This window comes from Falco naumanni, chromosome 3 (assembly GCF_017639655.2).
Source record: "Falco naumanni isolate bFalNau1 chromosome 3, bFalNau1.pat, whole genome shotgun sequence".
Classification (NCBI taxonomy): Eukaryota; Metazoa; Chordata; class Aves; order Falconiformes; family Falconidae; genus Falco; species Falco naumanni.
Window position 1 is genome coordinate 97419847 of NC_054056.1, and position 27747 is coordinate 97447593.

The following is a 27747-nucleotide window of genomic DNA, read 5'->3' on the forward strand; positions in this document are numbered from 1 at the left end:
TTTGTGCTCTGATGGTTTTATTCTTGCTGTGCTACAATCCTGAAAAGAGCCGAAAGGGCTCAGGGGTGATGACAGCAATAGCAACAGAGGTTTTGAAGAGAATGTCTATAAAGTAAAGAAACCCGATTTTTCCCGCTGTTTTCAAAAACAGCAATACATCGCTTTTTGTAAGCTCTGAAGGGACTCTTACAGCTCCCTGCAAAGCAGGAGGCAAGTGTAAATTACCAACACTTTCACAGGGACACGGAGGAAGTCAGAATTTTAGAAACTGGTGGGGGTTTTTTTGTCAATCTCCCCTTTCTTTGCCAGGGTGGATCAATATCATCGCTACTCGAGATGGCTCTCTGAGAGCAGAAAGGGAAAGCAGTGTGAAGCAGAAAATCTGTGGGGCTTTACAGATCACTGTCCTTTCACCTCCTGCTGCTGTCTCCACCCTCGGTATGTTGTGACTCCTCCTGGAAAGCGGTGATGCTGAAGTCTGCCTGGACTGGATCAGCTCAGTCCCATGCAGTGCTTCAGCCAGCTGGCAGCGCGGGAGGGCTCTGCTTTCCTTGCTGCCGCCTCCTCCTCCTCCTCTGCGGGGGGGACAGCCCCATCTCCACATGCCGTGTTTCCATGAATGCCTCAAAGCGGCTATGAGAAAACAGCTTTTTAACCTGTGCAAATGAGCTGGAGTCTTAGAGGGATTCGAATTTGGTAATCGAATGCTGGTAATTGAATTTGCAAAGACTGAAAGACCAGGTGCTTTCAGGGGAGTGGAGGACGGTACAGGAATGGGACTGTGACTACATGGAGAATGTGCTCTTGGGCTACGGCTCGCCCCACACTCTGCTCCACTCACCTTTTTCAGGGGACCATGGAGAACATGAGCTGAGACCAAGTGCTGGGCAGAATCAGCAGTGGGCTGGTGAAGATGGAGAATGGCACAGGGGATGAGCAGAACCAAACTGGGTTGCCACTATCAAGCCAGGAGATTGTTACAGCCGAATACCAAGTGGTTACCATCCTCTTGGTCCTCCTCATCTGTGGACTGGGCATCGTGGGCAACATCATGGTGGTTTTGGTGGTCCTCAGAACCAAACACATGAGAACTCCCACTAACTGCTATCTGGTGAGTCTGGCTGTGGCAGATCTCATGGTGCTTGTGGCTGCAGGACTACCCAATATCACAGAAAGCCTGTATAGATCCTGGGTGTATGGCTATGTGGGGTGTCTCTGCATCACTTATCTGCAATACCTAGGGATCAATGCTTCTTCTTTTTCCATCACTGCCTTCACCATTGAGAGATACATAGCCATCTGCCACCCAATCAAAGCTCAATTCCTGTGCACTTTTTCAAGAGCCAAAAAGATCATTATTTTTGTCTGGGCTTTCACCTCTATATACTGTATGCTCTGGTTTTTCTTACTAGACCTTAATACAGTAGTCTACAAAGACACGACTGTTGTGTCCTGTGGCTACAGGGTGTCCAGGAGCTATTACTCTCCTATCTACATGATGGACTTTGGTATATTTTATGTTGTGCCAATGGTATTGGCAACTGTCCTCTATGGCCTAATTGCTAGAATACTCTTCCTGAACCCCATCCCTTCGGACCCAAAAGAAAACTCTAAGACGTGGAGGAATGACGTGGCTCACCAAAGCAAGCCTGTGAATCCCAAGATGACTAACAGGAGTTTCAATAGCACTATTGCTTCTCGAAGGCAGGTAGGAACAGCAGTTTGAAATGGCTTTCTGAAACCTAAACCCCGGTCATTTTAGAGATTGCTAGTCTAAACCTGTGAAGAAGGTAAAATATATTCTCCTTTTTTGCTAAGTAGTCAAGCTGAAGTTCTGTGGTATCTGTACACACACATCTAAACATGTATTTTTTCATGCCTATTCATTATTCTCTACTGCGAGGACTGAAAAAGTAGTATTTTAGTTCCCTTATCAAAAAGCAATTAGGAAGTGTCAATAAAGAACGAAACATTTTTAACTATAGTTTCTTTATATTACAGCCTCTAGTAATCCTGCCAAATATACTAAGTGACTTTTGAGTTAATTTTGAGTTCTGAGGAGAGGGAACTGGCCTGGGAGTTTAGGACACTTGAGGTTTTGTCCTAGCTAAGGCACTGTGTTACTCTGCACACACTTTTCCTGTCTCTAACTCTCCTGTGAAAAGTCTACCTAAGCAAGTCTGTATATAAAAGTGCTTTGTAAATGCTAAGTATCTTTTTTATTCTGTCTCTCGTAAAGCATTTTTATGTATTGATGACTCAAAACTGAGGCATAGGTTTGACTAGTTTCTTTTTATATTGTTAAATATGTATGCTGCAATGTGTAATTACACAGGTAGGATATAGTTAGTAGATTTAATTTATGGTTATTTGCAATAAACCATACTGCCTCATACTGGCAGAGCATGCAGCAGGTAGCACAGTCTGGTGCAGTGCTGAGAAATGCAGGGTGCATTGCTTCACAGCTGGCTTTTGGGAGCAGGCTCCTGTTGGGTCAGGCACCCTGATGCAAGTGTTGGGAAGCAATGCTCCGTGCGGAGCAATGCTCCGTGCTGAGCAGCTTGGCTCCAACCCCTCAGCAGCCGCTGCGTGGTACCGCGAGGGTCGCTCTGCCAAGAAGGATGCTTCTACCTCCCTGCAGTGTACAGTCCCCTCAGGAAGCAAAGCTGAGCTGTGCACATTTTCAAATAAGCTGAGTGCCCACCTGGGGTGACAGGTTGAACTTTATATTCTTCTTATTTTATGTAGACTGCTACTGTTGGATGAGAGGGACTGTTTTACATTATTACAGAGATTGCACCGACCTCAAAAGTTAACTGAGCTGCCTGTTAGAGCACTGAGTGCTCACAGAGCATTGGAACCATGCTTGGAAATGCACAACTGAGATATGTGGGCTGAGTTATATTTAATTATGTGCCTCCAGTTATAGTTAATAGTCAGATTAGAACTGTTTAGTTTTGTTTTTCTTTGTCTATTAATTAGTAGTAGAAGTTAATCTGCTTTTCAAGTTCTTAGTATCACCTTAGTGTACATGTTTGATTACATGTGCTTAGCATCACTTGAAAAACAGACAAATCTACATTGAATATTGCTGAATGTGGATACTGTTATATTATGAAACAAAAATGAGGATTATAATATGATGTCTTTTATGTCTTGCAAAGACAACAAGACTTTTTCTAAAAGCCTAAGTAACCTGATTGTTTAAAGTAGCATTACTATGAGTAGAGGTAGCATTTATGTGCAGTACAACATAGGAAGCAAAGCAAGAACAGTGTGGCATTATTAGCAGTATTTTTTTAATATAATATCAGCATGCAAAATATAGCTAGTGGTGTAAATTGGGAAAAAAGAAGTCCGTATTAAAAAAAAAAAAATCTGAAATCTCAACAGTTAGTAAGACACACAAGTGAAAATTTTCTGCTGTGCTGGTAAAGGCAGGTATAGATGACAGTGTAGTTTGGCCTCATCGTGAGTTCTGCTGTCATGTATAGACATGCTGTCATGCCTATATGCCTTCTCAGAACGGTGCTTGCAAAGCAGTGGCGGAGTTGCATAGGATGCCCAGCATGTGATCTGTAGAAAAAGTGACTGAAAATGTGGTGTACACTTCCCACTTCTGTAGCAGTTCCCATATTTATCCAAGAAAAATTCTACAATATGAAGTTGGTGCATGTTTGTTCCTCTGGTGGGTTGGCTCCAGCTGGCAGCCAAACACCTACCCAGATGTTTGCTCATTCCCCTTCCGCAGCAGGATGGGGAAGAAAATGGGAAGAACATGAGCAAGAAAGCTCATGGGTCAAGATAAGGACAGGAAGGTAACTTATCAGATATTGTCATGGGCAACGCAGACTTGATTTGTGGAAAAATAGCTTCCCTTACTGCCAGTTTATTGTCCCTTGTTATGGCCCCAAGTTACATTCAGTTCCTTCTGTGAGGCAACTGGCAGCACAGGGCCAGGGAGTGTTGCAGTCAGCTTGCAGAGGTTTCTCTCTGTCACTCCTTCCTTCTCAATCTTCTCCTCTGTTTCAGTCTGGGTCCTCCATGGGCTGCAGTCCCTTCAGGTGGTGCCTGCTTTGCCAAGGAGCATCTCCTTGGCTGACTTGGTGTTCTCTCTGCTGTTTCTCACTCTTGTTCTCTTCTCACCTCTGTCTGTTTCCAGCAGTTTTGTCATTTCTTAAATATGTTTTCACAGGCACCACCAGCTTGGCTGATGGGCTCAGCTGTGTCCTGTGGTGGGTTTGTTGGAGCTGGATGGAACCATTTGTGTCCAAAACAGGCCAGCTCCAAGACTCTTCTCAGAGAGGCCAGCCTGCAACCTCCCCACTGTCAAAACCTAGACATGGAAATTCAGTATAGTTCCACTGAGTCATTACAATTTTTTTTAATTATTATTATTATAAGTAACTAATTATGAGCTCACAATTACATAATATACTAGAATGAAACAGGAACTTAGATAAGTTTCCTCAGCCTTCATGAATGTTAAACTTAGGAATTCGATAACTATTTTTTTATGATGATTAATCCAATATGGCAGTATGTGAACTGATCTCCCCACTTAGTCTGATCTGGTTTGCTTGACTAATGTGGATTTATCTGGACCCAGACTGCCAGATCATACCATTTTCTTTATTTTTTGTGGGACTTCCCATTATCTCATCTAAGTCTGGAAAGTCTTTCTGAAAGGTCAAAACTTTCTTTTTACCTGGGTAAGAAAGCACTTTCTCCCCTACCTTGTCATACAGTGGCTGTGTTCTGGTTGAAGAGCACTATCTGAAGCTGTTTCCGAATCATGGCAGAAATAGACCGTATCATCCTGTATTTTTTACACCGGTATTATTGTTTAGCATATATGTACTGTCAGTTTTGTGTTTCTGTGTCTGCTTTCAAGAATTAATCTTCTATATACCATCAGTACTTTCTATTGTGAGTCATACAGTTATGCAATTTCAATTGTTTTCCTTAAAAATGCCAATACATTACTTAGATTTCTGGCATGAGAATGAGCCCAGAATTAGAAACTGGCAGACTAAAAATGTGAAGACCAGCTTGGAAACCATCCTGGAATCAACATCTAGGATGCTTCCTCACACCTGGAACCAATGGATAGATCAAGGAAAAGGAGGAACAATCCTGATATGGCATCTAGAATAGCTCAATATTCAGAGAGGAAGCAAATATGGAGTAAAATAACAACTTCCTTGCAGCTATGGAGGACACCTACCTAAGCCGAGGCCAGGCAGGGGTGGGAAGTTCAACAGTGAGATAAACAGTGGGGAGATGGCTACTGCTGAAGGAGAATAGATGGACCATGTTCAGTTTAGTTAGAACAGATATTTTCATTCTCTGATGTAAGCAGATGTAACACCAGCACTGAAGGAGAAAAAAGTGGTCAGGTGACTGGAGGCCTTTTGTTTTCAAAACAGGATGGCAATTTAGAGCATGCTATGATTTAGAAAGAAGGCCTAAAATATATTTTAGAATGGTGAGTCAAGGCTTTGCAACATACTTTTCATGTGAGATGCCTAGGAATGAGCTCAGAATGAAGCTATATTACATCTCCAACAAAGGAAAATCAGTTTTCCCAGGCAGAAAGTGGTTCTCTGCTACTCATTCCATTCCCTGCCTTCTCCCTCCCACCCATGTGATTTCAAAGTGATTGAACTATGTTAGTTCTAGGAAATACTACATTCCAATGTTTGGAAAGCTAACAAGAGCAAAACCTGTTTACTAAAGGATCAATACTCCCATACTAACAACCACCAACAGACAAAGCCTTTGAAGTACAGGCCCTCTGAAGTGTGCATTCAAAGCACTGTGAGACAAAACTGAACTGGGAAGAAGAGAAAAAAAAACCCAAAACCAAAAAACAAAAGAAACCCCCCAAAACCAAGTATAAAAATAAGTATTTTTTTAAAATGTCAAAAGAGGAGGAAAGGCTCAAAATAATCTTTCTTTTCTCATAAAGTATCTCTATTTCCAACAGATTTTTGTTTCACTGAACAGCCTCTGTTATCACTGATATTGGACAGCTACTGAAATTGAGTTATTTGTTTACACTGCAAGCTACAGTTCTACCAAGGGAAGAAACACCAACATGTACCCATAGGATGTGTCAAACTTTAGTCTTACATCCACTTCTGAAGAGCTAAATCAATCCCACTCATGCAGTATTTACTCTGTTTTACAGAACTGTACTGGATAGCAGGGTGTAAATACATGTATTTTAAAGGTTTTCAAAAAGAAAACTAGTTTTATTTGACAGTCAGGCACTTTGTACCTGGGAGTACATTTCCAATTGACTTTTCACTTTTCATCAGGCTTCTGGTGTCCCAGAAGGAGCAGAAACCAGTTCATTCTTCCCCTTCTTTGTCAGAAGCTACATCCAGCTGACCCATTTTTTATGGAGAGCAGTAAGAGCCATTCATTGCCTTGGCAGAGCTTTTGATCAGCCATTACAAGTCAGTAGGCAACACCTGGCTTTTTCCTGAGGGGAGGACATCTTTGCCAGAAGGCAAGAAACTGCTCTGTTCCATTTTCAGAGCAATCAGTTTGTGTTCAAGGCTGTGTAGCTTTACTCCCTGATGAATCAAGTAGTGTTATAAATGGTTTTAGTATGGAAACACGCAGGTAAACCTTGAAGTGTGTGTTTAGTTTGTGACTAAACTTGAAGTGTGTGTTTAGTTTGTGACTAAAGAAAAATCTTTAAACACTTGTTAGGTCTGATGGAGCTGGTGATGATTGTGTTGAATGGAGTTTCAGCTATGCCTTGCAAAGAAAATAACCTTGCTAAACTGAAGTTTGTATATTGCTGAATAATACCATGGCAAAGCATTTGACTGGCAGTAGGCGGTGTTCAGTGTGACGTAATTTTTTTTGCCACATAAGATTAGGAGAAAATGAAAAGGTGACTAAAAGTAAGATGAGAGCTCTCTGACCACAGGGAAACTATAGAGTATTTCTGCTGAGTGATTTGTACAATCTGAACCTGAGAAAACGTAATGAAATGGTTCTGGTGTACCCATTTCCTCAGGTTAAACAGGAGGGAAGTTGAGAAAGCAAAATTTTCCAGCACCTTTCAGTTGAACGCAGGTCACACTAGCTGAAACTTTAAAGCTTAACAGAGGAAAGATCAATATGATTAGAAGATGATGCCATGACAAAGAGCATCTCTTCAGGCCAGACAGTTCAAAGTCCCATTTACTTGATTCAAAGACAAAGAAGGAACTTCAATCCAAATTCAGTGTTAAGTTTTATTTAATAACTAAGCAATCATTTGGACAGATGATGACAGGTCATGAGGGAGTGAATTGAAGTTGATTTCTATTCACTTATCAGAAAATACAGAATATTAATTCAGAGCTGTCTGATTAGATACGTAATTTGAATGTGTAAGGAATCCTGGTCCTTATGAAGCACTGAAAAACTGTAATTGTTGTCATGGAACTAGGGTAAAAACTGCATGGAGTAGTAAAAAAAGATTGATTTTGATCCAAGGGATCATGAGCCAGTAAGGGACTTTGTCCCAGACCCCTCAGAACCTTAGTTTAAAGAAATTTCCCTCTAATATTTTGTTATAATTTCACAGAATCACTGAGGCTGGCAGGCACCTCTGGAGATGATCCAGTCCAGCCCCAGTGGTAGTGCCCCTTTCAGTGGTGCTGTAGTAGACTGCAGACTTGTTAGCCTACAAGGGAGATGATTTTCTACCGCTTTATATTAGTTTCTTCATTGGAGTTGCAAAGGCAGATGGAACATTTACATCTTTTATTTTTCAGGCATGCATATGATTGCATTAACCTACCAATTGGTGTCTTTGGTATTCTAAAATGGCCTTTCATTGGTACTTGCAAACCATCCATATTGTTAAGTTTTCAGAAAATGCGGTCACTGACTGTATCCTAATAAAAATGAATAGCAATTGAGGAAACAATAACTGCAGTTACAGGCATTTATCCAACATAAATAGTAGTGTGTGTACATAAATTCAAACTGGAAAAAACACAAGTGCCCGTACCAAAAGTTTGACTAGATCATCCATTACCAAAAATCGCTTGCAAACTAAAATCAATTTAATCTACATTTTGCCTCTATCAAGCAGCAGTTCATATGCAACTTACATTCACACACATTACAGCTTCAACTTTACACATGCTTGAAATTCAAGATAATAATTCCTTAGTCTTTACTCATAGTCTTCCTTTCTGTAGCTTTACACTGTAAAGTATCAAAACAAATCTCAATGCTTCTTTTTCTTTGATTTTCCATATACATCACCACCACAATTCTACTTAGTTCTAAACTCTTTGCTTGCAGAAATAAAAGAAATAATGATTCCTATTTAAACTTTGGAATATTTAGCTACTTACTTTATATTTGCTGTTTAGGACAAGGAAATCAGAGATGTGTACCTGTGATGGTAAAAGCTGAAGACTGATCGCAGTTTCCCCTCTTGTCCATTTTAGGCATTCTATTCCCAAGCCTTTTATAAAAAAGACAAGAAAGAATGGTTTCATTTCATGAATAGAAAATGTGTTCTTTAAAGTATTCAGAGCAGATTTTGCAATAAAACAAAGGTTCACTAACAAGTAACACTAACCAACATTAAAAATTTCTTTACAGTATACGGTACGGAGAGAAAAGCTATTTCTGCCATTTTTTCTTTTCTTTTTATTTTTTCCCCTGCAAGTCCTTGATTTTGCTAACAGTGCTTCTTTTTCTCTAGCAGCACAGGTATTAGGATCTCACCACATTTCTAAAATGTTAATGCTTTTTCTTCTGAAGATTTGAACCATTTTGTTCTGCTCAGAAGCAAGAAAATGTCCTGAAGACCTAGTCATTGCTGGAAGGATGGAGAGTGAGAGAACTTAAAACTGAAGGACAGAAAAGGGATTTGCTTGTCACACAGGAAAACTTTGAAAATGTGAGGAAAATTGAATCCTCTTTTTCTAAGAGTACCTGTTGTGTGAGCTACCTTGGCAAACAGGTTATTACCTTTTAAGAGGGAGCAAGAGGCCAGGGGAAGCAGATGGGAAGACAAGGAAGCAATCTAGTCCCCTATTTATAACAGCTAAGAGTCCAGACATTGTCTGGCTGATGTACTCATGGAATCACAACCTGAGCTGTGTGCTTCCTTTTCTCTTTCCCATATGTTCCTCATCTGCCCAGTCCTCCAGATCAGATACTGGTTCTGGCTGTGTTGATCTCTCCCACACTTCCATTGTATCCCACTTAGCTCAGCTAACAGATACCAATTTTTTTTCCTGTCCATCCATAATATAAACACTGAATTACCTAATTGCAAGTAGGTTTCATACTTTCCCCTAAGGATTTCCTAGTTTTCTCAGTTATCAAGGGAACTGTAAAAATAAATACAGACTTAGATAGTAAACATGTTTGTTTATACTTGAGATGGGATCCAACTCATTTAACATTACACATATATCACAAAGCTAGTTGCTTAGTTCAGTCAAATCACCTAAGGTACCTCCATGGTCAATTAAAACAGGTAGGTTGCCCTCTAGAGAAAGTTGTATCTTAGACATTGATGCAGTACATGATGACCCAGCCCCCAGAGAAACTCCTCTGTTCTCTCACAGCTGTTCTCTTACAGCAGTGCAAGCACATATTCCAGCTTGCAATGCAAGATAATAATAGAATCACAGAATGGTTTGGGTTGGAAGGAACCTTAACGATCATCTAGTTCCAACCCCCTGGCCATGGGCAGGGACACCTTCCACTAGACCAGGCTGCCTAAAGCCCCATCCAGCCTGGCCTGGAACACTTCCAGGGATGGGGCATCCACAGCTTCTCTGGGCAACCTGTTCCAGTGCCTCACTGTAAAGAATTTCTTCCTTATATCTAAGTTTTATATGGCTTACATGAAATCCTCAATCGTATCGCTTGGTTTCACTTGTGGTGTTATTATATCAAGACCTTAATCCTTTTATTTATTTAGTCCTCCTTGTACAACTTCTTTCAGTTTACAAAATCACGAATGGGTAGATACAATCTCTGTGCATTGAAATGAACACCACCAAGCACAAGAAAGAGAGATACTATTACCTGCCTTTAAAACACAAGACTGACTCTCTGGCACATTAACTTAGTAAGTATTACTATTAATTTTACCTATCAATGTTAGGAAAGGTTAGTATTCAAAGGAGAAGGAAGCAGCTACCAAGTTGTGAGTACCATGGTAATGATAATGTTTTATAAAACTGCTTCCTTAGAATGACAAGGTTTTGGAGCAGGAAGGAAAAAGAGAAGACCCGTTCAGAATGAAAATACTGGGAATCTGTCGAGTGAAAAAGATTTTAAATATTTTTAAGAATATTTGCAGAAACCAAAAGATAGGGCTTGAAGAATGGTTGTATGCGGCCAGGAACACATTCAGTCTCAAGCACTTTTCTATCAATTAAAGTGCACTTGAATTTTGGACTAAAATGGATTTACTGAAAGCCTTTTAATCACATTTTCAATCTGCTTAACTGAGAATAATTTTTGCTTGAAGTATAGGATACACAGTGCACATCCACAAGAAAAGAGCAATCTGTGTATGCTTTCCTTCACCTGAGCAATGAATGAAGTTGCTAGTGCTGCTGCTTTCAGGGACCTTTGGTGTACAGTTACAGGTAATAAAAAGCAGGCTGTTAAAATGGTTTGTCCTCTTAGCACTCCACTGACATCAAATAATTAGCCCTCCACCAAATGATGTTATGTTTCATATAAAGTGATTTGAAAAAGAATATGGGCAGTTTACTTAAGCAAATTGGACCAAAATTTCCTCTAAGCTATTTCTGTGCAGTACCATCCATCCCAATGAAGATTTTTGGTGTGGATAAGAAAACAGCTTTGACCTAAATCATTTGTTTAGAAACTGAGTTAGTCTCTAAAGGCAAATTCAGGTGTGCAAAAAGTCCAGAACATCCTTACAGCATCTTTGGGCCAGAAACCCTGAGGGGTGCCTGAGCCTGCCGTGGAGTGACAAGCCCCCTGGCCACACCGAGGGTAAAGTGAGCAGTGCCAAAGCATCTTCTAGGGGCTGCTGTCATTTGCACATAGGTTGTGCTCTGAGACAGCTGAGCATGAGAAACCACTGCCTCTGCAGCCAGCTTAGGGACGATTTACCAATGAGCAAACAACTCTGAACTCAGGACCTCGCAGTGGGTCTCAGAAGATCAACCACTACTGTTTAAATGGATCGGGCATCTGAATCTTATGGCAATCTGAATGGCAATAGAGAGCTTGTGCCAGATCTGTGATTTTGGGCAGCTTTGGAAGGAGAAACCACTGCAGCCAGTTTAAAAATTATGGTGAATTTCCTCATTGTGTGCACTAAACGAACCACCAAGATGTGCCATCCATGGCCACATGCTTCCGCCTCTCTTCTTGCACTGACAGTAGACTCTGTGGCAGCATATGGCCACGTGAGTTGGATCATTGACCTCAGCAAACCAAAAAACAGCTCTGCAGAGAAGTGCTTAGTTTTCGTTTGGACCAGGAGTCTGACCTGACACACACCTTCATGTTCGGGGCCAGTACAAGGAGGGAGGTGAAAGCAGGATTGCTTTTTTAGCTGCAGTCATGGGTTACTTCGGCTTCAGCTCATATAAGGACTAGGAAATCGTGGAATCTGAGAGCTGCAAGACAGTGTCTTACCTGGCATAAAACCTGAAAGTGCAAAGCTAACCTCTTAGCATTTTTAAACACATTCAAACCTGCAGACTGAATTGGTCTCAGCTCAGGGGACTTTGTGCTGTGATCATGATATTTTTATCTGGTGCTAAGAGCCGATTGAAATATTTCGTCAAACCACAGCCTCCGTAAGCTGAACACGGCAACAGAACAAGCTAGTGGTGTTAGAAGGAAAATGCACATCGAGCTGCCAGTATACATAAATTCAGCTAATAGTTTGCACACCCTATACATATATGTCTTAAAGGCATATAGGTCACAATCACTCGAAGAATAACAGTGTCTTTTTCAATGATGTAAAATATTTTTCGTGTGACTCTCAAATATCCCCTTCCTGACAGTAAGATCAATTTACTTCTAGTTCAACCCGGGATTCAAACCGACAGCTGCGCCATTGTGAGTGATTCTCTGAGCAATTGTTCATTAAAGACATGCTCAGAAGAAATGTAAATGGGCCAAGATCAGTAGGTATGATAACAGAGTCCCCGGCTGAGCTTCTGGTAGCAAAGTATTTTGATGCCTGGTTAGACAGTTACCCACTCACCCTCTGAATGCCAGAGCTGCTGCAACACATCTGTCAGTTGGACTCAGTCCCATTGTTAATCCAAGCTCCATAAATGGTTACTTTCTTGCTTTAAACGTGGATTATTTTCCATGATGAATGATTATTCTCAGCTGAATGGATTTGCTCGGTTTGGAGGCACAGGCTGGCTCGAGCTGGAGGGAGGAAAGGTCAGGAGTCCCTGAGCCTTCCTCAGCCAGAGGGTCTCCTCACTCTTTGTAGCCATGCTCACAGGACTGGTTCTTTTGGAGGTGGTTTGGAGATAAGGACAAATCATCCTTTTAACTATCTGAGACATTCACATTTCCATTGTACTCTGTTAGGATGCATGTTTGTGCACAGCAGACAAGAAAAGAAGTGTCAAGTGAACACAGCTGTAGTGAAAACAAAAGTGAGGGTGAAGGGAGGAGAATTATACAATAAAATTGTAGCTTTGAATACGTGCATTTAAAAATAGACAAAGATATATCAGTTTGTAAAGTAACTTTGCTCTTCATCCCATTCTTTTTCATAGTATCTATAACAAAAACAACAAATTGGGTTATATGTATATGTGTCTTTCTAGGTAGCTGGAAGAAAATACATCCCTTAGGCAATGAGATGGCAGGCTTTCTATATAATGAGAAATCAGAAAATGAGAATTATACACTATCCTGTAACTTCAAACTAAAAAAACACACTTAAAAACTAGCATGTATTTATAAGTGATTTTAGTGGAGTTATCTGTCTGTCCTCCTGGAAACAACTAAAACTGTTACCGATCTACTTATGTCTTTTCTGCAAGAAATTATAACCCATACAGCTAGAATGGATTCTGTGGTTAGAGGAGTTGCTGTTTCATTGAAGCATAACTTCATTTCAGGTGCACAGAAAAAAGAAATAAAGCAAAGGTAAAAAGAAGTTCTTGAATCTGTCAATAGGCAAAACAGTTTTATGCCAAGAAGAAAGGCAAATAGTAAAAAAACCACACAATCAAGAGGAGCAGTTGTAGCTCACCAAAATCAGTGCCAATGCTTTCCAGTTCATTTACACGCAGTTAACCAAGTCACCTCCTGACTTACATGAGACCATGGCACTGTACTATCCCACTGTCACCTCTCACTGTACTTTCTACCTTATCTATGAACATCTTTCAAACTTGCTTTGATGTAGAGAGTAGGGAATACCATATATACTTGAATTAAATTATTTACAAGAGAAAGACTCTCTTCACAGTAGGTTTTTTTCCTAATTTTTTAATTATTTCTTGTTCCCTTCATTTCAGCTGTCCTGGGTATCTCCAGAGGTTGTTTTTTAGTTTCTTCAAAACAAATTTACACAATAGATGGAAGTTCTTATAATAATCAAGCTTTACTGATAATCTCTTTTTTCCCTGGCTCTGTAAACTGTAATGGACATTTCAGGGTAAACATCAAATAATGAAGATCTAATTAAACATTGAGGATTTGGGGAATAGAAATAAATTTAAATTATTTTTTTTTCATTATTTTTAGATTTTGGAAATTCATTTAGAGGGCTGTTAAAGCAGATAATCTAAGCAGGCTTCAGATTCATTGCTCATCAGACTATATTAGTCTAAAGGAGAAAATGTAATGTGGTTGGAAAAAATGTCTTTAGACCTCTGTTTTTTTCCATTTGAATCAACAACTTCTTCCAGCTTGATAAGCTGCAAAGTCTAAGGTGTACAATTAGCTTACTGGGATGTCACCTGGCAAATGTCATTTAACAAAAACTAGGAGGAATTGGGAGACAGGTCTTTTGTCCTTCTTAACTGTAGCAAAACCTTTCTGAATCAAACATTGATCAGAAATTCTCAGCTGGAGAAAGTCTGTTCATAGTTTTGCTTTGGCCCTAGAGATGTAGGAATGCACATGTTCCTTCTAAGATGAGCACTAACCTTCTGCCCCTCTTCCATCTGCCTCTGTGTTCCCCCAGGTTACCAAGATGCTGGCTATCGTTGTGGTCCTATTTGCATTTCTATGGATGCCCTACCGCACATTGGTGGTGGTCAATTCCTTTCTCTCCAGCCCCTTCCAAGAAAACTGGTTCCTGCTATTTTGCAGAATCTGTATTTATTTGAATAGTGCCATCAATCCTGTAATATACAATCTGATGTCCCAGAAATTCAGAGCAGCCTTCAGGAAACTCTGCAATTGCCAGCAGAAAGGGGAGAAGAAACCGGCCAGTTGCAGTGTGGCCCTCAGTTATAACATCGTCAAAGAGTCTGATCACTTCAGCACTGAGCTGGAAGACATTACTGTCACCAACACCTACCCGTCCTCTGCAAAGCTGTCCCTTGGTGATACATGTTTGTCATCTGAGGTAACAGTAAATACATTTTGATATTTGGTGTAGAGTCCTCATGAAGCAGAGCATGTTCAAGTTCACAGGGCTGTGCTGTGCCAGCTGTCAGTTGGGGCAGCCCAGCCAAGGACCAGAGAAGGCTGGCAGTGACAGACGGTGCCACCAAACAGGGCACGGCGTGGAGGGAGACCTGCCTGGCTCTGGCAAGTGATGCTCTCAAAGAGCCTTGTGCCGAGCAGGATGTGACTGGGAGGATCCGGCGTACGGGGAAGGATGAGGAGAAACATATAGGTTAAGCCTTACTCCCTGAGGAGCGAGTACAATGTTAAAGCATCAGAGAGTGGTGCTCGGGCACGGTGCCTGACATGTCTGGCTGGAGGGTGGGCATTGGTGTCTGGGCTCAGTGATCCCTCGGGCGCATGCCCTGGCTGCCTGAAGGAGGGCAATGCCCACACCTTGGCTCCAGCTTGGGGTTAACTAGCCCGGTGCCACCGTGCAGCTGGTGCCAAGAGAAGATGCGCATCTTCCCCACACCCGCACTGGTCCTGAGAGTGCTGAAAGCCGCATCCAATTATCTTCCACCTGATATCCCCATGTGTAGGACATCTCTTTCACTCTTCTACACGATGATGCATGTTAGTATTTTCACAATGCTTTTTTACACAATACCGCTTAAATGCTGTTCATAAGCCTGCATACCTTAGATCTTACAATATAGATGATCCACACAGAGGGTTTTTTTTCATTTCCTTTTGCAGATGATATGAGAATGAAAAATATTTCTTTCTCATTTTGCTCCTTCTTTCCTGATTTTCAGGCTTGAGGCCCACCTTGTTCTGAGTACGCAACTGTATAGAACCTTTGGATGCTCTGTTCCCACCAACCTGTATGAAATGTGAAGACATTTCTGCTCACGGAATTGCATATATCCCTACACACCTCTCTGCATCCTACAAGAAAATGCAGCCTCTTTGGGAGGGAAAAGAATATACTACTGAGTCTCACTGAACAAAGCACTTAACATTAAGGAGGTGAGCTGGCTTCAGCAGAATACCCAAATCCTTCGTCTCATGTACTGGCCAAAGAGTGGTCTGCGCTCTTAGAAAGAACAAGGCTGCCCAGGACATCTCCACCTACAGATGCAGAGCGGGGCAGTGGGTGATGCTCCCAATGAAGGTGAGGGGCAAGGAGAGACGCTGACCTCCTGCGTGGCTGCGCTGGGCAGCACCAGCAAGCCCTGTCTGACAGCAGCCAGAACTGCTGCTGATTACAGTAATTACCCAACATTGACTCCCTCATCACACAGCAGCGCAAATCTAATTGCAACATCATAACCTGCTTCAATAGGCAGATATCTGATGGCAAAGAGCATGACATCTTTTTTTTTCCTTTTTTTTTTTTGTTTTTTTACCTTGAACAGCATGAAATAAGAAGACCATTTAATGAATATTATTCATTCAGGGAATAAACAAATTTAAAAGTCAGTAGGAAGTTTTTAAAAGAATCTTACTTTTTCAACAAGCTACTTTATAGATGTACCTCTTTAAATGTAAGTCTCGGCTAATAATGAATCCTGTCGGAACTTGACAGGTATTGGATAGTACTGGACAGGCTTTTACTAGCTAATTTTATCTTGGTTCAATAGCAATTGTGTCTCAGACTGCTACAGGGGGCTTATAGCTTCAGTATCTAAAATGCCTAGAGAAGAGAGGAAAATTCAGTGAAAAATGACACTTTTTTCATTTTTCATCTCAAAAGTTATGCATTAGAATACCTCAGGACATAAAAAGTGTTGTTGGAAGAGATCACAATGGCGTCTCACTTGCCAGCATAGCCGCTTGCACGCTCTTCCTGCATGGGCCAGTGACAAGCAGTCTGAGGCCATGATCTCCTTGATGTAGCTGCAGTCAAAACATACAGTACCACTTTGGCTTTTCTCTAGACCAGCTCGTGTTCTTGCTAGAATTGTATTTTCCTGTTCCTGTGCAACATTAACAGAAACTCAGGAAGATGCCTGCGTATTCTTGTTTGTTATCAATATGTTGCACATCTTTTGTACATGACACTTAAAAAGCTGCAAAAACCGTAATTGTTCTAGTAAAAAACCTGTCCAGTGTGGGATGAAAGAGGTAGCCTCACTAGCATTGTAAGGCTTCCCCGTCTGGTTTTCCCTTACATATACAGCTGCTTCCCTGATTCCGACCACTTTCACTTACAATCATCCATATTTGAAAACTTGGAGAGAATTAAAAATACCCCGATAGGCCTCAGATTTAAATTTCTATGTGAACCCATGTCTGCTGCATCCAAAAGCCTTCATTCAACGTTCTCTGGATGGCAAGGAGGAAGCAAACATTCTGTATCCTGCTCCATCCACATGCTTGCTTTAGCTCCTGTTTTAACCTTGCAGAGCTCCACAAGTCCTTTCTAGCCTGGCAGGATGATGGCAGGGCATGGAGGGGACCAACAGCAGCAGTTTTTTAAACCAGTGGTTACAGACATGACAAACCTCCTCCAGAAAGCCCTTTCTATCTTCTATTTCCATCAGCACTTGCCTTCTCATTTTGGCAAGCAGAAGGAGCAAGACCACAGGGGTATCCTGCTTCTTGAGACCTTTTTCCCCCAAATTAGGGGGAGTCAGTATCAAACCCAGGCAGAACACCGTACCTGTGGGCATTTCCAGGGGCAGGCTGTACGCTGGAGCCTGCCCCATGGAGCGCAGGAGCTGGCAGAGCTTTGGCTGGAGCAGAGCCAGCCGCTGAACCCATGCAGGCTGTGTCACAACATTTCCTAGATCCTCTGCGTTGGGGTTCTTACTTACTGGGGGACCTGAGGCCTGCTGGCTTGCCTGCCCAGGTGGCACAGGCTCAGGCAGTGGGGTCTGTTTCTGTGCAGAAGCTCCATCACCGTGGGGCCTGTTTCTGTGTGGATGCTTCATCACCGTGGGGTCTGTTTCTCTGTGGATGCTCCATCACTGTGGCGTCTGAACACCCACACAACTGGTAGGGGGATGTCCAGCCTCTTCTGCTTTTAAAATAATAAGGAAAAAATTAAATGGCAGGGTAAGTCACGTGTCAGCCAAGCAGGCAAAGCTGACCAGGGCTCAAGAGTCACAAGAGAAGAATACCAATGTTATTCTAGAGTTAGTACCTGGCAATCATATCTCTTAAGTACGGCACTATGGCAGTGATGTACACTTTGAACAAACCTTTCCTTTGTAGAACTTGACGTGAAATTACAGAGTTCTATGGCATTTTACTGCTCACACATGCTTAAAGCTGTGGTTTGCCACTATAAGGGGAAGTCAAGGAGAAGTACCACAACCTGTGTAATGTTTCTTCCAAAGTAACTGTCACAGTAAAACGAAATTATCTGGGAAATCTTACACAGGCATTTATATTTACTTAGCCAAGAGGCTTATTCAAAGTAAAAGCAAGTTCCTGTATCTGATTGAGCAAAGCCTCTGTCTGCAGCCATCCAGCACCGCCCACAGCTGATCAAAGCAGATCCCTGGGTCAATGATGGAGGGAGAGGGTGCAGAGGTGGCTGCTGGTGGGGCCAGCACCTGGAAATCCTTTCGCTCTTCACACGCTGTTATTAGCTAGGCATCTGCCCAGTGCTTTTGGACCAGGACTCACCATCCAGTTTCCAAACAGGTGCCAGTACTAGGTCCTTTTCTTGCTTAAAAAGCAAGCAGACCTCCAGAACAAGCAGCAGGCAGAGAGAGGGCATACCACGGAAAGCTGGTTATACTGTCAGGTGCACAACTGGCTGGGCTAAGAACTGAGCTAGGTATTTGTGTAGAAACAGTAACACAGACTTACACTTTTATCTTAACCCGTTTCAGAGTACAGACTGGATTACAACTTTCATAGACTGACAATATCAGTAATAAATTCTCTCCCTCATTTGTCTTTTTGCTCAAAAAGTAACCTTCTGCTTTCTTAGCCTTTTTTTTCAGATGCTAAGGTGAAGCATTTAAGCCCATATTCTTAGTGAGGTTTCATCAGTGGCTAAAATCTATGTCAGTGATTTTGTATGCACCATCACTTGGAATAAGAAATGAGAAGGAATTATTTCATTCTAACACTTATTTGTGCAAACAAAAATGATTATGCATGCAAAACGGTGTGCACAAAGGCAATATCTAAAATTGCAGGTTTTAACTTAAGATGTGATTTTAACTCACAGTGCGCTGTGGCTATGTCTTTATAGATGTTGTTCATCAAATCCATGCTAATTTTATAGTGGTTCCTTCAGCTAACACTAGGAAACTTTGCTAGATATCTTGCTAATGTGATTTTAGATCTATTTCTATGTTTGCTCTTTGGTTTATAAAAGCAAGCAACCTTTCTTCTTGTACCTGTATGCTTTAGATTAGATATGTGGGCATGTATTTATTGAAAAATGTGTTTGATTTTAAATTTATTAATGCTGACAAATTTTTTTGCTAGAAGTGAAAGTGACTGGATGTCAACTACCGCAGCAGTGTAACTATCTTTATATACTTATTTTGTGGATAACAAATCCCTTTGCAACATTTAGTTTGAAAGAATTGTCTGATTGGTAGCAATATTGAAACTCATGTCTATATCATCATCTAATGGTTTTGATGTAAGAGACTGCATCCTTTTTGCATTTTTATTTGGAACTTTATCCAGCATGTAACAGAAGAGATGCTGCTGTAACATCTGGCTTTTGGAGCTACACTGCTTCTCCTGTGAAATACTGAGATGCTGGAAGTTCCAGTGTTGGTAAATTGTGCGGCTGAGAAAGGTTAAGTGTATTATTGAAAACACACTTTAGCTCAAATTAGTGCATGAGCTCTTTGAGGTCAGAGTTAAGGACATATCAAGCAGCTCCAATGTATTGTGAAGTGGGTTATGAAGCTCCTGTGGAGGTGAATGGCACATGTCAAATGATAAAGCTCTCACTAACTTCCCTTCAAAACCAATTGTCCAGTATCACAGACTGAAGGATCCTACTCCAGGAGATGCTGCCGTAGCTCCCCTATGACACAGTGAATGCTCAGATCAGTCACTTGACCTTTGGAAGCAGACAAATATTTCTTGGCTGTTTTTTAAAAAGCTGTCCTAAAAAAAACCCCAGATCTGAGCATTGTCGCTGTGGAAAGAAACATATTCTTTCAAGAATGTGCAAAGCTAAATTGTTCTTTCAACAATGCTGCACATGCTTATTTATTTCTCCACTATTATATGAATTCTACTGTATACAGTTGAGGTTTTGTTACAAATCGCAGTGAAATGTCAAAATGATCTTCCAGTATTTTATTATCTCTTCAGACAGAACTCTTTCTTTGCTGTTATGTTCAATAAGAGATTGTTTTCTCCTGATTCTTTCACTGCTACTGGGGTACAGTGATACAGCAAATGCCGGTGAATTCATTCAGCCAGAGTAGTTGGGATCCCAGAATTCCTTAAATTGGGAGCTGAATCCTGGAAAATTGATTTCACACAAACTATTCAAGAGCAGCTGGTTTAGAAGGAGTTTATTTTTCACCTACCCAAAGTAATCCTGATCTTATTCTGTCACTGCATGTGGTTTATAAATCACTTTATTAAGAAGATTGTGAAATTCTTCAGAGAAATGTACTGCTGATAAATGTAGTCCTTTTAAAATTAAGAATAATTTTTGTTCAAAAGAAGCATTTTGTAATTATTTCATGCATGCTACTGTGGAGATTAATTTCTGATGGTCTTTTGTCGCTACTTTAATAAAATGTTAAGCAAGATAATTACACTGCAACTTTAATTTTTTAACAACCACTTGAATACATACCTTTTGCCTTGCTGTCCATGGCAATGGACAGATAATGTAACATCATTATCCTTTGTCATCTGTAGGAGAATGAGCATCCTAAAAAAACAAGCTTTGTTTCCTGAAGGAAGAGCAGTTTGCCTGTAGTCTAGCAGTTGCAGTGCTTAAATCGGAAGGGATTCATGTGAATCCTTGTCCCTGCTACAAAAATTATTTATGCATTTTGCATTGGACAGCATTAAACAAAACAAAAACCAAAAAACAACAAAACAAACAAAAAAAACCCCCCAAAAAACAAAAACCAAAAAACCAAAACCAAAACCAAAACAAACAAAAAAGAAAATCAAATAAATAATTAAAAAAAAAGAGAGGAGGAAAGAAGTCATCTTGTGAGTAGGGGTGGAGACCAGGAGCCACTTTGTTCTTTGGCCTCCAGGATCAGTTTAGCTGGTTCCCCTACCTGATGGGTTCTGCTTTGCTTTTCTGGTGATGTCAGTCACTTGCACTTGGAGTCACCCTCTGGAGGACAAGTGGAAGTACTTGGTCTCCTCTGCTTTCCTCCAGGTAATGCAAAGGAAACTCACTCTTCTGGGGAGCAGGCTGAATTCCCTAGAGGCTAGGCTAAAGCCAGATGCAGGTCTCTCATTTCTTGGGTACATGCTCGTCACTAGTACTAAAGACAGATGGCTCATTCTGTCAAACCTTGCTGACTTTTGTGAATTCCAGGTAATAGGTTTCTTAATCTTTTCACTTGGTATCCTCCTAAGTTGTCTATATGGGGATGAGTAACCCCATACATTAGTAGATGGTGGGGGCTGACCTGCTGGAGAGCAGCTCTGCAGGTATGAAGCACTGTGGATCCTGGGGAACAAGCTGACCATGAGGCAGCAATCAGCCTTTGCAGCAAAGAAGGCTACAAACCTCCTGGGCTGCACTAGACAGAGGATTGCCAGCGGGTCAAGGAACACGATCCTTCCCCTCTGCTCAACACTGTAGAGACATATCTGGGATACTATGTCCAGCACTGCGCTCCTCAGTATGAGACAGGCATGGACATACTGGGGTGAGCCCAGTGAAGGTCCACAGAGATGAAGAAGGAACTGGAGCATCTGACATACAAGGAGACACTGAGAGAGCTGGAATTGTTCAACCTGGAGAAGTGGGGGATCTCACCAGCATGTATAAATACCTGATGGGAGAGAAACTGGACCCTCTTCTCAGTGGTGCTCAGGGACAGGGCAAGAGGCAACGGGCACAAATCAAAACACAGCAAATGCCACTTAAACGTTAGAAAAAAACTTTTACTGTGAGAGTGGTCAAACACTGGAGCAGATTTCCCAGAGACATTGTCAGGTCAAGCTTAAGTTCCTCTCTACAAACCTCACCCTTGGAGCCTTCCCTAGCAGCAATAGATCATATCAGCTGAGTGGTTTTCTGCTCCCATTCAGATGGACTTTGTTACTTGGTGAAGATGCATAATTGTCCTATTCCTCGCATTATATTGCATTTCTCTCTCTTTTATTGCACGTTCAAGTGGTAATTTTTCTAATTGTTTTCACACATTTTGTGATGTTTACCATACATGCACTTTTACTATGATTTGATGTATAAACCTAAACAGTCAGGAAAAAGGTATTTGGTAAATTTTGTTAGTATTGAAGGCGTAACTATTTGTGCTACTTTCAATTTCCCATTTATTGCCACTTTTTTACATAAATCTACATTGGCTTTTTTCTGACAGCTGCTTCAGTTTTATTTCAGTATCAGATGTCGTTACAATTTTGAGTAAGAGGGAAATATCACAATATTTGATATCATAGCTTGACATACTAATCTGAGGTGGAATTCTTCTGAGCAGAAGACCTAGAAGTAAACTTCACACTGCCATAACAAATTTCTCTGGATTGACCACAAAGATGAACTGCATCCCTAATGCATTACATATGCCCTGTACAGCTGATGGTGCACCATGGTGGATTGACCCCAGCCAGCAGCTAAGCTGGTGAGCTAAGCAGCTCGCTTACTCCCCACCCCACAACCCCAGTAGGATGGGAGAGAGAATATAAAGACCAAAAGCAAGAAAACTTGCAGGCTGAGATGAAGACAATTTAATAGGTGAAGGAAAGAGTAGGGGGAAACTAAGCGATGAAAAGGCAGTCACTCCCCACCTCCCACAAGAAGAACGGTGCACAGCCGATATCCAAGCAATAGCCACCTTGGAAGCCAAAAACCTCAACCTCTTCTCTACTACTTGTCTTTACTGCTGGGCATGATGTTACATGGTATGGGATATCCCTTTGGACAATTCAGGTCAGTTCTCCCGGCTGTATCCCCCTCTCAGCCTCCTGCCCACCCTGGCCTACTTGCTATGGGGACAGAGCTGGAAACAGAGAAAGGCTCAGCGCTGTGGGAGCACTGCTCAGTACCAGACAGCATACTGGTCTGTTGCTAACACTGTTTTAGCCACAAATACAAAACACAGTACCATATGGGCTGCTATGGAGAAGCATCCCGGCCATCCCTCCATCCCAGCCATAACTCCATCCCAGCCAGACCCAATTAACGCATTTAAATAGTTATTATTTTGGTAAGTAGGTGTGTTTAGTGCTACAGGACAAAACCAGATTTAGCGCCATATGAGAAGGTGTTATTCAGAGGGTAGGCAACCCTGCCAAGCTCCTGGGCAAGTCTGCTGTGGATGAACACGGCCTGTGCAGACACATCTCCAGGGAAATTTGTTGCTTATAGTAGAACCAGCATCAGAAATGTCTGACATTGATTCACTGGAAATAAACAGTGAATTTTATTTTACATTTATGAACATGAAATTCATAAACATGAAATGGGGGAATTTCTCCCAAAGGAGCAACTACCAGATGCAAGCTGAGTCCTGTGCAGTTTTATACAAAGTAGCTGGTGGAGGGAAGAAACTCCACTGTGAAAATGCTCAGACATCCCCCACTGATCACACTCACTGGGGGCCTGATCAGCCTACCGGCCTCACCAAAGGAATGTTGGGCTCCCTGGGACAGCCAGTGTCCTCTAACTGTGACCAGGCCACCTGGCTGCATCTCCATGCGGAATCTCAGGGCTCCCAGATAGTCCTGCTCAGCCATGGCCACCCTTGTACGCTTCTAGGCTCAGATGACCCACTGGGGCTGGGTCATGAGTCCTCATGGTGCATTGAGCCCCCTCCCACTACTACACTCAACCTCAGCTATGTGAATCCTTATTTCTAGCTATCTTTTCACCTCTCCAGCCATCACTCATAATTAAAGTCCTTAAGACTTATAATTAGGTATGTGCCTATGTGCACACAGGTAAGCTCCTCAATCACAACCCCTGCTTCACAGTTCTTGTCCAAAAGGACAAGCAGCTAAATATTATTGAATTAATACTTAATTAATTGATTAATTAGACATTACTATAACATTGTAACAGTTAGCTAATGCCGAGAACTGATTTATTTGGGGAATGACTGTTTTAGCTATTCTAAAATGTAGTTTACCCACATAGTATGCCTGGAGCACTGGTATAGTCGGTCCATGGCAGGGCAGAACAGTGTTGAAGTGTTGTTTTTCAAAACACTGAGGATGGTACATCCCGAAACAAGGAAGAACTCTCTGGGGAGGAAAGACTTGTTTGTTTTAATGTCTGACAGGTTCTACTGATGTTCCTGTTCATCTTGCATGGCATCCACTGTCACTCTGGAGAAAAAGAGCTTGAAACAGGATGTAAAAATCTTGTTGTAATTCTAATTCTTATAGACCAAAATGGTTTGCAATGCACATCAGCAGACTGAGAAGCTGAAGGAGTTTTTGGCCCACTTGCTTTCAAAACAGCTGAGTCATTCAAGAGGACAAGGAATAATCAGCAAAACTAAACTACATGTAGCAAGAATCCATTTGGGAACGATCTTTGATGGAAGATGGAGGAAAGAATAATTTTGGCCACATTTTTTGTTGTCACATAATTAGTGTGTGTTTGTTAGGCGAAGCTGTCATATCAGAAGCATAACATTTTGCCAAGTACTCAAGATTCTTTAAAAAGAGCATACACAGACCCGGTATGCTGGAGGTGGAAGGGTGGGGATAAAGAAAAAGTAAGAAGAGGTTGTACAATGAGATATGAACTGGGATGGAGCAGCCTGTGCCTGCCGGAGTACACCATATCGTTCATGTATCCTCTCGCTCTCACTGCGTTCACTTTCTCTGAACTCCTGACACTTTGCTGGGCACGTGGCTCATTTTCAGCCAACTTTTCTGAGCACAAAAGGCATTTCACCTTTGCCTCTCTACATATTATTTCCAGGGACACATAAAGTGGAGCAGTTAACAGTGTTCCATGACAGAATGTCATTGCAAGCTCTGAGCATGGAAAATATCCAGAGAACAAAAGAGTACCCAAAACAGTTTTAGAGGAATGTTCACTTTTGCATCAGTGCAAATACCTTCACGGGATTTTTTTTCCCAAGCATGTATCAAGCTAAATAATAATTTTCTTCTACTTCAAAGTAGAAGTAAATAATTGTTAGCTGCATTCCACAGACGCAGCACCTCTTCCTTGCCCAAACTGTGTCCCAGCCATGGGATCCTGGGTGCTGTCCCACCCAAGACCCTGTATCAATGCTGGTAGGAGGTGTGTTGGGTGTTGGGGAGAAGTACCATCTGGGATGGGGGACAGATGTGGGCACCGGCCACTTGCCTGTGCTCTCCCCAACCCATTCCCCTCTGCCAGGAGGCAGAGGTGGGGCAGTCAGAGGGAAGCTGTGGGGCACATGGGGCAGGAGGGAAAGCACTGTGGTGGGCCCCAGCAAGAGAGGGGATCTGTAGAGCAACCCTGTAACAGAGGTGCTGGAGGAAGGAGTGTTATAAGAGGGTAGGCTGAGGAGAGGAAAAACTCAGGGACAGGACAATGCGCGGAGCAGGACCTGACTGTGAAGACCAAGGTGGAGGTAGAGTAGGGAGCTGGGAGAAAAGGGCTTTTCTGTACTAGTAGAGGAGTGTCAGGAAGAGACACTGGAACTCCATTACCCACATCACTGAACTGTTAGAGCTGTTTGGGTGGGTAGTAGGTAGCACCATCCCATACCATCCCCTGATGGGCTTCAGGAGCAAATATGGCCCAGGGCTTTTCCAATAGATACTCTGAGAGCATCCGTCTTGTTTGAGAGGACACCCAGGACATGGGCTACTCAATGACACAAGCACAGCCAAAGAAGCAGAAAGGGCATGCTACATTGTGAAATGGGTGGGATACAGAGAGAAGACAGAAGGCTGCAATCCTCCAAAAGCTCTGTCAACCTCCCTAGCTTTTTCACTACAGCTTTCCCCATGAGCACCTGCCCAGAACTGACTCTGCCACTCCAGCAGAAGCCAGATTTGCAGCCACCAGTCCTGAGGTCAAAGCTGGTTGCTTGAACTTGCAGCCTTGGGGGGCCTGGGAGAGAGGCATTCAATGTTCCTGGGCTTCAAGAAGCTTTGGGAAGGAGCTTCTACCTGTACAGGGTTTTACAGACGTGGGCACAGTAATGCTGTTTCTCATAGTCATTCTGATGAGCAAATCCATTAGGCTGGAAATGAACTTAATGCACAAATAACATCTGACCACCTTGTCATGATGAGTTCTGATGTAGATTTGTTACCTTGCCTTGGCGAAGCCTCTTAAACCCTGTCCCAGATCATCTGGAAAACTGGAGTTCATAGTCAGCTTGCAGGGTTTGTGGTGCATTCTGAGAAACATAGCAGAACACTCAGATTACCAGGTTTTTCCATGGATTTTCTCCTTTTATGTACAAACAGGTCATGTACTGGTTCCATGAGAGACTCACAAAGCACAAAATATAAATGATGTTATTTCCTTTTTGTGTTGCTTTCTTTGCTCCTAGTACCATTCTGCTGCTCTGCTGGAAATGGCCAGTGTTAGGAAAATGCTGCTGGAGGGAATAACTGGGAGGACATCAGTACAAAGAAAGGCAAGTAAAGAATATCAACAGCAATGAGACTCACTCATGGTCACCAAATCTACCATGAAAACAAAAGAGTGTATGATGAGAACTCCAGTTCTCTCCATTGAAACATGAGCAGAACTCCAGAAAGAGGAGAAGTTGTTCTAGGTACCAAATAATGTCCTCTTTGACTTCATTTTTTTTAAAATGCATTTTCCTTTGTTTTTAATGAAATTTGAGAAGTCAGTTAATACAAATGATATGATTTTTAAACCATTCATGGGATGATGAGACAGATTCAAGCTCATTCAGAGGCAGCACTTGCAGATAACAAAAGATATACACTTTATCACCACTAATACGAAAGTGGTGAATCATTAGACATTTGTGATTAAGATACAGAGATAAAGAAAATGGGGGAAAAAGAAAAGAGAAGGAAGTGTCATCCTTTTGGAACTAAATCCAACATATTTGTCCTGGCTAGTTTAAGTCCAGTGTAAATTAACATGTTTTCTTCTGAAAGATGTTAACAGCTAGAAATGGAAGGAAAATTATTAGCCAAACCTTAGTTTTCTGGTTTGTGGTTGTTTTTTTTTTGTTGTTGTTTTTTGGAGTTTTTTTTGTTTTTTGTTTTTTATGACTGATAATAATTCAATAGCTGTCACAAACCACAAAAAACAGAAATGACAAAAATGTTCCTTCTCTTAGGCCAGCAGCTGCCACCCACAGACTTTCTGAGTAATCATCTACATCACGAATATTTGCAGGTAAATATGCTTAGGCTTCGGCCATATCCCAGTTATGAGCTCCTGTATGAAATACTGTTTTCTGGTGCTACTGCAGCTGTTTTTCTATCCCGTAACAGAACCGTTTGGCCTCTGTGAATTATTTTGTAGGCTTCCACTGTGATTTCAAGTAAAACTGAATTCTGTATTCTTACCTGCTTCTCAGGGGAATGAATGATGGTCAGACACTTAGCAGAAAGCATGAGACAACCATGCTTCTAAATTGGGACCATGGAGTGAGCTCAGGTAGTAAGACTGTATTTTTCTAAATTACAAACTGGAGTTTAATTTCCCCAATGATATGACATTCTGGAGTGTCAGGCTGAAGTTCAATACAGGCTACTGCTTATTTTGACTTCTTAAATTAATTACTTTGCTGTTAAGGAAAACTGTTCTGCAGGTGACAATTGCATGTAGTGAACAGTAGTGAATTAAGCAGCAGCTCAGCACGGGCACTGTTCTGCTGCCATTGACACTGTTAAGCTGTTGTACCATCTCTGGAGCACCCCTAGCCTCATGGCAAGTAACACTCTCACAGGGAAAGGGCAGGACTTAGCCTGGCCTGGCAATATTCCTGATAAGCACATTGGGTGTTACCATCTTCTTTGCAAGGGTAAGAGAATTTATACAGCTTGGGCACGGACCATGTGGTGCCTGTTGGGTCTGAAACT

General features: G+C 41.8%; 1 protein-coding gene across 3 annotated transcripts; it reads left to right on the plus strand.

Annotated features, from left to right (window-relative positions):
• Positions 1-362: 362 nt before the first annotated feature.
• On the plus strand, positions 363-20317 carry TRHR (thyrotropin releasing hormone receptor). 3 transcript variants are annotated; one of them, XM_040588226.1, is made up of 3 exons: positions 363-1708; positions 14198-14590; positions 15384-20317. In XM_040588226.1, exons 1-3 carry the CDS (start codon positions 914-916, stop codon positions 15387-15389), a joined length of 1194 nt encoding a protein of 397 aa, XP_040444160.1. In that variant the 5' UTR covers positions 363-913; the 3' UTR covers positions 15390-20317. The 3 variants fall into 3 exon arrangements, with proteins under 3 accessions (XP_040444160.1, XP_040444161.1, XP_040444159.1); XM_040588227.1 differs by having other exon boundaries at positions 14198-14584; XM_040588225.1 differs by lacking the exon at positions 15384-20317 and having other exon boundaries at positions 14198-14605.
• Positions 20318-27747: the final 7430 nt, after the last annotated feature.

Bases quoted from the DNA above. Each gene is read 5' to 3' on its own strand.
- TRHR (XM_040588225.1), top strand. From the start codon at position 914: ATGGAGAATGGCACAGGGGATGAGCAGAACCAAACTGGGTTGCCACTA. The intron at 1,709-14,197 runs GTAGGAACAGCA...GTGTTCCCCCAG, and splicing joins CTATTGCTTCTCGAAGGCAG to GTTACCAAGATGCTGGCTAT.